The sequence below is a fragment of the Fukomys damarensis genome, unplaced genomic scaffold (assembly GCF_012274545.1).
Source record: "Fukomys damarensis isolate Sample0158 unplaced genomic scaffold, DMR_v1.0_HiC HiC_scaffold_20, whole genome shotgun sequence".
In the NCBI taxonomy this organism is placed as follows: domain Eukaryota; kingdom Metazoa; phylum Chordata; class Mammalia; order Rodentia; family Bathyergidae; genus Fukomys; species Fukomys damarensis.
Genome location: NW_022900932.1, coordinates 4739251 through 4750626, shown reverse-complemented (window position 1 = coordinate 4750626; position 11376 = coordinate 4739251). Strand labels below are relative to the sequence as shown.

Sequence of the window (11376 nt, the reverse complement as noted above, 5' to 3'; positions counted from 1 at the left end):
GATTATAATAATATTTGTAAAATAATTTTTCTGTTTAACTTTACTTCCTCCTCCCCTACAGTATTTTTTTTTTCAGTGCTGGGGATTTAACACACAAGTGCTCTACCACTGAGCTGTATGCCCTCTACCAGTATTTCAATCAGTAATTATGGAGAGAAGACAGAAAAGACGACTAGGGACTCCAGAATTAGTAGCCAGAGCATATTCAGAACAGAAAACTCCTGCCATCTCTTACAGGTTGCCAAGTTAGTAGTTTCCAACTCTATATGAAAACACATGGGGTATAAGAACCCCACACACAAGGCTGAGGCAGGACAGTTACAGGTTCGAGGACACCCTGGGCAACTTAGCGAATCTGTCTTAAAAGGAAATAAAAAGGACATTGCTCAGTGGTAGAGTGTGATCCTTGCAAGAGGGAGGCCCTAGGTTCAATCCCCAGTAAGACACACACACACACACGCACGCACACACACGCACACACACGCACACGCAGGTAGGTAGACAATAAAAAGGGAGAGGAACAATCCTAATTAGGGGCTCTGTGTCTCAAATGACCGCTCTTCAGACCTGTTTTCCCTCATTCTCATCCCTGGTAACCAAGGATACCACAGATTGTCCTAAGCTTCTATCTCCCAAACATCAACCTTTTCTTTTTATTTAAAAAGGGGAAATGGATTCCAGAGAGATAATTTTTAATTAAAAAAAAAAAAAAAGAAAGAAAAAAAGAAAAAAAGCCAGCACACAGAGCTCTCAAAAAATCACTGTCCACGCGCCGAGGACACCATGGTGGAGACCTGGGCAGTCTTCACACACCGGCTGCAGGACGGACGGGGCTGAGCCCAGCCCACAGCAGGTGAGGCCAGTCCGAGGATGCGCAGCCCCCACCTGGTGAGGCTGTGACCTTGGCTTGACTTCTCCGCTGGCACACTCTGAAGTCTATCATCCGATCCACTTTCTTGGCTGTAATCTATGAGCTGCCTGTGTTTGCTTGTGAGAGCGTCTGGGAGCTGGAAGGGAAGGCAGGTAAATAACGCCAAAGCCCAGCTGAGGAACCAATAGGTTCTACATTTTATTCTCAAGAAATGACATCTTCCTTTCACAAAAAAAGAGGTGAGCCAGCCTCAAAATACAGGCTGCCTTCAGGGGCAGCCATGAGTCACACCCTAGTGTCCAAAACAAAGGTCAACAGCGGCGTTTCTGAGGTATCAAAAACAGTAACGACAAATGAAAAAACAAACAACTCAACAGCTCATTCAGTGTGCAGTGAAGCAGTCTGGTAAGTACCCTGAAGCAGCAGGTGCCGAGACCTGCGGGGGCTCCAACAGTGAGGACAGTGGGCCACCAAGGAAAACACACGATGCTGCGCCTCCTGCGGCAGGCTCTGTCCCACGTGGCCTCTCAGATGACGTCCACAGGGCCGGGTCGCCCGGACAGCCTCCTCCAGCCCACCTCGAGCTCCCGTGCTGGGAGCCTCTCCGACACCACAGCAGTCTTCATGACAGCCTCTTGGCTTTGGAAAGGAACACAAGGAGAAATGAGGAGGCTGCAACCTCCCTGGCCGCCCTGCTCCCACGCCTGCCGCCTGATAGAAGGGAGAAAGGAGAAGTCAGAACACATCTCCCGGCTCAGTCTGCTCCCACCGGGCGAGCTGAGCTGGTGGCTGTGGCCACTGCCCTACCAGCCTCCGGCAGCAACTGCACCCCAGCGGGCCAGCCAGCGCGGATCTTCACCTCCGGACAAGGGAGGTGCGGGTCACGGCCTCCCTGCACTGCTGTCTCGAGGGAGCAGGAGTCCAGGTGAGCCCCGACCATCCCCTCTGGCACGGCCTGGTTCCCTCACACCCAACTCTCCAGGCCCTGGGGAGGCAGGAAGGAGGCCCCCCTGAACTGTGGGCGTGAACGGAAAGTGCTCCTGCTGACGGGGAGAAGACCTCCCACCACTGAACACTGACGTCAGGGAACAGCTTTCTACCTCGGATGGGAAAGCACAAGGACTACAGCCAACTAGGAACTCGAGCTCCTAGGCCTTTCTGGGCGGTCGCTGCCCATAGTCTGATCCATCCCACAGCTGACCTCCAGGAGGGGTCACCCCTCCTGGGGTGGGGGCAGTTCCCGGGATGCCCTTATTTCAAATTGTGTATTCTGAAGTGTCAGTTAAGGGTGACAGGGACACAAATTAAGCAGAGGAAAACCCTATTCAAACGACAAGGACAACAGGAGACAAAAAAAAGCGGGGGGGACTGGTAACAGAGAAGAAAAATCTAAAATAATTTTGTTAATTTTCCATCCCTTGATACTCTGTAAAGCCTTTTTTTTTTTTTTTTTTTTTTTTTTTTGGTACTGGGGATTGAACTTGGGCCCTTGCACTTGCAAGGAAGGCATCAGAACCACTAAGCTAAATCCCCAGCCCTAGCATAAATTTTTAAAAGTCAAAATAGGGCCGGGGATTCAGTTCAGTGGTTCTGCCACCTGCCTTGCAAGCGCAAGGTCCTGAGTTTGGTCCCAAGTTTAATCCCCGGTACCCAAAAATGAAATAAAATAAATACAAGTCAAAATATTAAGACAGTGTTAGACACATACTACGTAAGTGCAAGCGCGTGGACACCCTCACCCACCCCACCCCTGCTGAGAGCCGCTTTCCCTTAGGCACGATGTCCTGCCTTTCACGGGGGTCCTCGGGGTGCGTTAAAAGCCCCTGCAGACCCCGAACTCTTTCCTTCAGCCACTCTTGCGAGCATCCCCGTGCGGGGCTGTCTTCCTGCAAAAGATGGCCAGAAAGGGAAAAGGCTTCCAGGGAGACTCCGCCAGCTGCCCCTCCTTTCAAGCCACAGGAGCTAGTGGTGTAGCAGGGACCCCCCAGGCTCTCAGCACACAAACCACAGAAGCTGTGGCTCAGCCCCTTTCCCACAGCGCACCGGCGTGCTCGTTGCAGCAGCAGGCAGCAAGGGAAATCACTGTTCTAAAGGACCAATGTCTCATTTCAATGGTCTTGTTTCTAGATTTTTTGCCTTTTGGTTTGCTAAATAGAACCCACAGAAACTACTAGAGAAAGCCAAACTGCTAGAGGGTGGCACTGGGGATGTAACTCAGGGGTAGAGCACTTGCCTGACATGCGCAAGGCCTTGGGTCTGATCCCCAGGACTGGAAAAAAAGAAAGGGACAGTGTTAACACGCTTGTGGAGCAACCACCTACTGCCCACAGGACAGCGGAAGCAGGGGAGGGGCCTCTACCCCGTCCCTTCTGTTTGTTTGTTTTTCTGGTACCGGGGATCGAACTCGGGTCCTTGCACTTGCAAAGCAGGCACCAGAACCACGCAGCTAAATCCCGGCCCATACCCGCTCCCTTCTGAAGGAATCCCAGGGCCACATTCCAGAAAGCCACGGTTAACCGTGGGCCCAAACTCTGGAAGTCTGGGATGGACCCCAGCTCCTGAGAATCTGTTCTCCAACTGGGGACCAGGCACACTCACACATCACTCTTCTGGTCCCCAGAGTCATGTGACCGCAAGGGACAGTCACGAGGCTCCCCTCCTCCATCTGGAACTTCCCAGGGGCGGCTGGGGGTGACACGGGAGCACACGGCCCCTTTGAGTGCAGGGAAGAGCAGTTCCTGCTCAGGGCCTGGCCGCAGTGTCAAAGCCAGCACATATACCCTTGCCAGTCCTAGTTTCCGGTTTCTATATTGGTCCTTTTTAAACGTGCACTCTCTAACACGCAAGCAGGGCTGCTTCTGCACGGAGGCTTTCCTCTAACCCCACACCGAAGCCCAGCTCAGCCGATGAGGGCATGGATGCGCCCTTCCCTATCTCGGGCACGGCAGCCCTGTCCACACCGAGCAAACCTCCCAGAGCATTCCCTCACTGCTAACTGCACACGTGGAGACGGCTGCGGAGCTGCTGTCGCGGCCGCCCGCGTGTCCTGTGCAACCCTGCACTGACAGGGCCGGGAGCGGCCCCTCACCCTGGGAGGGAGCGGCGAGTCTGTTCCCTCTGCACAACCAACTGCGTAAGGGGTGCAGAGGTGAACGGGGACTCGGGCTCGTCCTTCCCTCCCGGTGTCGTGAAGTCACCCTCGCGTGCAGACCTGGGAGAGGAGCCCAGGCAGGGAGCTGGGCAGGCTGCAGCAGCGTCACCATCCCGACTCAGACCGTGCGCTGCAGCTCAAAGGCCACTACCGGGTCCTGTGCAAACCTGGATCCCCTAGGACAGGAAAGGGAAGGAAAAGCAAGCACCACCAGGGCCCGGGGAGCGCTTCCCAAGCCGTGGCCTTCTCCTCCACGTCTTATACCACGCAAGCGCCGGGTCTCACACAGGCGGCAGCGCAGGAGTGGGCCGGTCACTGCTTTCGCGTCCCTCTGTGCTTTCCTTACACAGTTTCTTCTGCTCGGAAAGCTCCCGCTAGGGAAGCTTTAAGGCTCAGTTGCATCCACCTCCTCCGCAGATCTCTGCACCTCTCCACCTACCCAGGTCACAGTAAGGGGCCCAGCTGGAGAGCGCATCACACCGCCCACTCGCCTGTCTGTCTCCTCCGCCAGACAGCCGTGCTCAGCCCTTGTCCCGCTGCCTGGTGCAGCGCCCTGTGGTGAGGGGAGGTGGATGGAAGCGATGGATTCTGCCGGAGCACAAGCCCCTTGGAGTGGAACTCTGTGGTGACTGAAAACCGGCCACAGTAGAGCACAGAGGCCACCACACCCTCCCTCCGGCCCCAGGCTCAAGCACACTTCCTGTTCTGTGAGGAGCTCGCAGTCCCCACTCTGCTCAGCACCCGAGGCAGCTTTTGCACCATAGTGCCGCAGATCAGCGCCAGGACCCGGGCCTCCTCAGTGGCTGGCACCTGCTGAGGGGCTGGGAAAAGCAGCAGTCAACAGGGATCCCACTCTTCCTGGTTTGGCCTTTACGGTCTTCTAGCTCCTCTGGATGTGAGAAAGGTACAACCTGAGACCCAGAACAAGGTGTCCGGCGGCCAGGGGGCACCTGGAGGGCAGGCAGCGAGCTGCCCCTTCCTTCCTGATGGGCCCATGACGTGCAGCCAGCTCACGAAGCCTCGCACGTGGGGCCGGACTACGTAAGGGGCCGATCAGGTAATGTATCCGCCCGCCCTGCTTTCCTGCACCGTGCACCCTACCCAACAACTTTCCCATCCATCAGCTTCCTTGGGCTCTGCTCCAAAACACACCGCAATGTTTTGCTGCCAAGACCTTCAGGTCTCAAGCAGAGTAACTGCAGCCCTTCACACAGGCCCGACTGAGCAGACACCTCCAAGGAAGCACAGTCCATTTCGGGGATCACCCACCTCTCCCCAGCCGATCTACTGAAGCTCCGATGAGAGACTTTTAGTAAAGCCGTTAGGATCCTCAAAGACAGCAGGATTACATTTATAACTCTTTAGCTTAATATGTCACCAATTTGTAGACTTCAGCTATGACTCTTATAAATAGGACTTGACTTGTACGTGTTTTCTTTGGGCATTCTCCACGTGTGAGTCTTTGACTTGTACACATTTTATTTATAATTATCTACTCAACTCCAGATTCATTTTTTGGTTTGAGACAAGATCTTGGTATGTAGTTCTGGCTGGGCATGAATTTGTGGCAATTCTCCTGCCTCAGCCACCCAGATGCTGGAATTACAGGTAGGCGCCACCATACCTGGCTCCAACTCAAAAGTTTTTATAAATCCCACACAGCAACTAAACTGTCTTGAGCAACAGCACCATCTAAAGGTCAATACAGTGGCCAGCTCTGAATTCCCGCTGAGCCTCCCAGTTAGCCAGGATTACAGCTGTGCACCAGCACGCCCAGCCAGGGGCCACAGTGCCACAAAGGGTAATAGCTGTTATTATTTATTTGACTTTCTCACTCCCCAATCAAAAAAATAAACAAACACATACAACCTGTTGAAGTCCGAAAGGAAGTTCTTCGCTGGGGGTAGAGATTCTCACACCCACTCACCTTTTCTTTCCCTCATGAGGTCAATCCGCCGTTCCTTCACTTCTGAGCTCAGACTGTCCACCATCTTATCAATGCAGTTGTCCAGAACGAGGGAGTGAGTTTTGGACTTGATGTCCTTCCGACAAATGGGACACTCTATCTTCCGCTTCATCCACTCACTGATACAATAGGAGCAGAAGCTGTGGGCGCAGTTCAAGGTGACAGCCTACAAGGCAAGCGGGACACGTCCTCAAGCTGCAGCAGGAGGTACTTCCAGGGGCACAGCGGAGTCGCTGCAGCCTCACCTGTGGACTCACAAGGGGACCCCGGCCATTCCTGGAGCTGGGAAATGTGAAGCTTCACGGTCATGACTCATTTCCTCCTTTCTCAGGGGTCTTAAGCTCAAGTGAGGCCACAGACTCAGTCAGTCACAGAGTCACGCCCCAGGTAGCTGATTTGCCTGTTTTATTCCACCAGCCGCCAACTGTGCCTTAATCACTTTAAAAAAATGACACGGGATGTGAGTGCTAAGTGTGCGAATGCTGTGCTACAAATACTGAATATCCCTAATTCTCTTATTAAAATTCATTCATGTCCTGCTAATGCTGAACCAGCACCTCAGTTTTAATAGATCATGGGAAGCTTATACTGAATATTCAGAGTAACAGAGTTACCATCCCTAAAGAGACTTAAAAAGTGAAGTAATATAAAAAGGCTGGGTGAGGTGCTGGGGATTAGCACAGCTGTAGAGTGTTTACTTAGCACGCGTGAGGTCCCGGGTTCTGGGTGAAAAGGAACTGAAAGCTGTAACGGGCTGGCTAAACCTATTCTATCTAGTTCAGTGACGGGATCCGTGGGTAAATGGTAAATACACCTTTGAAGAGAGAACTTGTCCTTGAGGGGGCTCTTCTGCAGAATCCTTAGATTTGGCCAGATTTCTGCCAGTGCTCTTTTCACGCCCAAGAATATAAACTATTCTCTTATACTCGTGTTCATGTGTGTCTTCTATGATACAAGTTTTTCTGAGGTTCACAAGTCCTCACTCCCGCCTTTGGGATGGGTGACCTTTGAGAAGGTGGGCAGCAGAGCAGGTCAGGCAGCACGATTAACCCCACACGGGGAAGCCGTGTGTCTCTTCCAGCTGAGCGGACACTCTGAGGCGGCTGGCGTGCCACCCTCTCCAACCTTCCTTTCCTCAACTTCCTCTGCTGGCGTCCTATCTAAGCCCTGTCAGAACAACAGTGGGCTTGGAATCACCTGACCGGAACTGCTGGAGAAATTACAACGTGAAGTCGAAATGGACTCGGAGCAAAAGAAGCAGGTCGGCCCAAGAGAGGACGCAGACTTTCACTTGGTGAAGAGGTACAGCCTCCCTACAGCTGCCTAAGAGGAAGAGTGTGTGTGTTTTCCTCTGTAAAGCAGTTTAAGAACTGCTACTCTCCAACCTCAGCTTAACACTTGTATTTAAGTCAAACTGGTCACAAATGGTAGAAATTTATGAAAACTAAAACAGCTAGTGGGAAAATACGACAGGATAACAACTAGCAGCCTAGGAGAGAAAGGTTTCATTTTCAAAAGGAGTCTCAGAGCCTGTGAAATATATTCAACTTAGCCCCTGAATTCCCCAAGTGACCACGCATTGGCGACATGCACTGCCCAGTTTAAAGGTGGCACTGCAAGCCTTATGCCCACTCAGGGTAAAGAAAGAAAAGCTATCCTGGGCAGCTTCTGTCTCATACTTCAAAATTCAAACGCTGGCCACACGTTTCCCCCTAACAGCAGTTAAAGGCTTTATCGCAGCTAAGATGTCAACCGCACTACACACATATTCAAGAGTAAGTACGGGAAAAGGACAGCAGCGGGCAAGAGCTGCACATAACCTCAGGAGGGGCATCTCTGGAGGTGACTCTGATAGCCCACAGCCGTAAGAAGCTCCTGGAAGTGTCTTCGGGAGGCTTCCCTTCAGCAGAAGCAGCCTGGAGAGCTCACAGGCCCTCGGGCTGGAGCACGGAAGGAGAGGCCTTTCTTGATTACCTCGATGAAGTACTCCGAGCAGATAATGCACTGCAGCTCATTCTCTAGCACGTCATTCATGTGGCTCAGAACCTCTTCCTTCTGTGCTTGTACCTTGTCCTTTTCTTCCTGCAAAGACACACACTGTGCTCGAGCAGGCTGCCGTGAAGGCAGCACAGGACAAGGCAAGGCCGACGGTTTACCGCGGGGTTCAGGAGGGGTCAGGTTAACACCCTTTCTTGTGCAGCAACAGAAGGAGAAAGCACTTTCCCCATGAATTCAGAATTCCGCTTTCTAGCCAGGCGCGGTGAGCACACCTACAATCCGGGTCCTCTGGAGGCTGAGCAGGAAGATAAGAGAATTCAAGGCCTGCCTCGGCTAGCAGCCCAGCTACACAGGATGGGATCCTGCCTCAAAATAAAAAAGGCTGGGTGTGGTGGCGGCTCACGCTTGTGATCCCAGCACTTGGCTAGCTGAGGCAGGACTGCCGAGTTCGAGGCCAGCCTGAACTACATAGCAAGAATTGCCTTTTTTTAATGGTACCAGAGTTCGAACTCGGGACCTTGCACTTGCAAGACAGGCGGCGCAACCACTGAGCTAAATACCCGGCCAAGAATTGCTTTCTAATACACAACACTAGCTTCCTTTTTTTCCTTCGCTTTTTAGCTTTTATAGCACGCTTGCGGTGCGATTACGCGCCTCGTTCAGAGTTGGTCATGCACACAGCACAACTCCGTTCATTTTTCATCCCCTTCCCTCCCTCCCTCTCCCTCCCTCCATCTCCTGACCCCTTTCTCATCCTCCCTCTCCCTACGTCCTCTGATCCACCTTTCACTTTCCCGAGCACGAATTCCTTTCTTTCCTCTCCCCGTGCTCTATGGCCCTCACAACTCATGCTGAAACCTAACCACAATGTGACAGTGGTAAGACGCGGGGCCTTGGGAGGTGACTGGGTGGGCTGGTGGGAAAGGATTGCTGGGCTTATGAAAGACAAGAGGCCAAGGAGCTCGTTCCCTCTCGCACCCCGTGAGGACGCATGGCACGCAGGAGCCTCTGTGGGCCGACTCCAAGCTGCCAGCACCCTAAATGAACTAAGACACGGCTTTTCCAGAATCTGCAGTGTAGTTCCTGTCTCCTTCCTCAAAATTAACCAAAGGGAAAAGAAATGAAAGTGATTACTAAAGTAGTCTATAGCACTCTGCAGCTCAGTGGTAATAGCACACCATCTCAAACAACGGAAACCTCCCTGCACAAGGCAGACAGAGAGGCCAGAACTGGCTTGTGTTCCTGCAGCTGCCTCTTCCCTGGCGAACACCGGGTCCCCAACGGGAAGCGGGAGCTCGGCTCCCTCAGCACCCAGCTCTGCGCTGCTCTCCACTTCCCACCCTGCCCTCCAGTGCCTGTGCTTCCCCCATGGTTGTGCTTTTCAGGGAGGACCTCAGGGGCCATTCTTTTCTGTTGCTGCTTTTGTCTTTTTTTCCCTTTCTTTCTGAGATAGGGTCTCACTCTGTACATCATGAATTTACTACCTAGGCCAGGCTGGCCCTCGACTTAGAACCCTGCCTCGGCCTCCCGAATGCTGGGATTACAGGTGTGCACCACCCTGCTCGGCTTTAGTTCTGCTCACCTGAAGAGCTGCTAGTGTCTCATTCTCCAACACAAAGCAACGAGAGCCCTTGAGAGGAGCGGAAACTCCTTTCTAGGTTACATTCAAGAGGCCGGTTCATTTTTCATCGTTTACTTTCTCTTCTAACGACCCAAACACTGTCAGTCTGTTTGGGGCTGTAGGAGTCAGGCCTCCTTCCCATAGTAGGGTCAGTGTTCCCTGAAAACTTACGGTTCTGAACGTTTCTGGGTTTAAAAAGATGTGGTGGGCCTGAAGGTGTAGTGCACATGCGTGGTGTGCACCAAAACACAGGGTTTGACTCCCAGCACTGGAAAAATAAGTTGTGGTTTCTTGGCAATTAAGGAAGAAGGTACCAAGGACTGAACGTGAAGAAAAGGCAAGAGAAAAAGAAACAAGCCTCTTCCTCCTGTCTGTTCTCAGCTGTGGGGCTGAAGGTGGTGTAGGCTGCGATGAGAGAAGCAGATAGACTCAGGTCTTCACTTCAGGTCAGAGCTTACAAACCACTGATCCAGCCTGCAGACTTGTTTACCTGCCCTTTCTGGTGTTAAAAGACACATACAGGGGCCAGGGACTTAGCTCAGGGGTTCCTTCGCCTGCCTCGCAAGTGCAAGGTCCCAAGTTCGATCCCAGGTACCAAAAAAACAAACCCCACACAAAAACTGAACTTACACATGTGTTGAAACATCACATGCCACACCATAAATACACAAGCTGTTTATGTACTATGTAGCACTTGGATTTTTTTTTTTTTTTTTTTAAACTGAGCTTGCCAGTATTTGAAAACCAGGATATTTCACAACATCAGGATTTCCATGTGCTATGGAAAAATCCTAAGACTTGACAGCACTGGCCCACATTTCTGACCAAGCAGAGAAGACCTAGGGGTGGGGCCACACTGCTCCTCCCTCCACCAGCCCCATCACCCCTTTTATTACTGGTCTGACCCTGGCAGGCAGTCAGATGTATAAGGGTTCCCCTGGTGTGCCAGGGGAAAGAATTACATAAACACATTAAGAGGAACTGTTTCTGTTTCGACTGCAATACTCGTTAGTCTGCAGGAGCGTCCACCACAGACAAAGGGCTGGAGTGCAGGCCACAGGTGTCTCATTCCCAGGACTCAAGATTCTGAACGGGGGAAGGAAATAAGATGTTGCTCACAGGCAGAACCTTCTCTGGACTTGAGTAATTGTACAGGTTATTTCCCCTGAGGCAAGGAGCAGCCACGGTCTCGCTCTCTGTTCACCATAGCAACCTCGCACTGTTGAAGATGCTGAGTTACACATACTAACCAAAGCCTAAACCTCCATCTTCTTTCCAGTACCTTGGTCTGCTCCAGCTCTTTGTTCTTCGCTTGGATGATTGTTTCAAAGTCCTTCTTGCTGCGATTTAGCTCTTCCATCAGGGCCTGATGCTGCAGAAACACAGCAGAGACATACTCAGCATGGGCCGCACGCCAGCCTCCTCTCAGCCACACAAGCTTGCCTTTAACCAGTGACTCTGGTTCAGGGATCAATGAGTGGACAATTTCAAAATAAAGCCTCCTTTCATTGAGGACATCCTACCTCCCTGCTGCTTTCTACATGGAAATGCACAGACAGGAAAGAGGCTATGAAGTCCACTGGTCCCTCTGGAACTAACCCAACCTCGGTACCAAAGCAAATCAACTCAAGAACTTGCACCGCCTTCCAGAGTCCAACTCTGTATGCTTGGGCCCTGGAAAGTGCATTAAAGGCTGGAGATGAGGCTTGGCGGTAGAACCCCTGCCTCGCACGTGCAAAGCTATGGGTTCGACCCCACGTACCACATGT

At 52.1% G+C, this 11376-nt stretch overlaps 1 protein-coding gene across 2 annotated transcripts in view; it reads right to left on the bottom strand.

Annotated features, from left to right (window-relative positions):
* Window positions 1-709: 709 nt before the first annotated feature.
* Rnf8 (ring finger protein 8) overlaps window positions 710-11376 on the bottom strand; it is a 23426-nt gene continuing 12759 nt past the window's right edge. Inside the window, exons 4-8 of one of the 2 annotated variants that reach the window (XM_033766426.1) lie at window positions 10890-10979; window positions 7963-8070; window positions 5950-6154; window positions 3105-3140; window positions 710-1510 (exon numbers count right to left, since the gene is read on the bottom strand). In XM_033766426.1, the coding sequence (XP_033622317.1) occupies window positions 1494-1510; window positions 3105-3140; window positions 5950-6154; window positions 7963-8070; window positions 10890-10979 (456 nt within the window). In that variant the 3' untranslated portion in view covers window positions 710-1493. The remainder of the gene's footprint in view (window positions 1511-3104; window positions 3141-5949; window positions 6155-7962; window positions 8071-10889; window positions 10980-11376) is intronic. The other variant, XM_033766427.1, reaches the window with a different exon arrangement.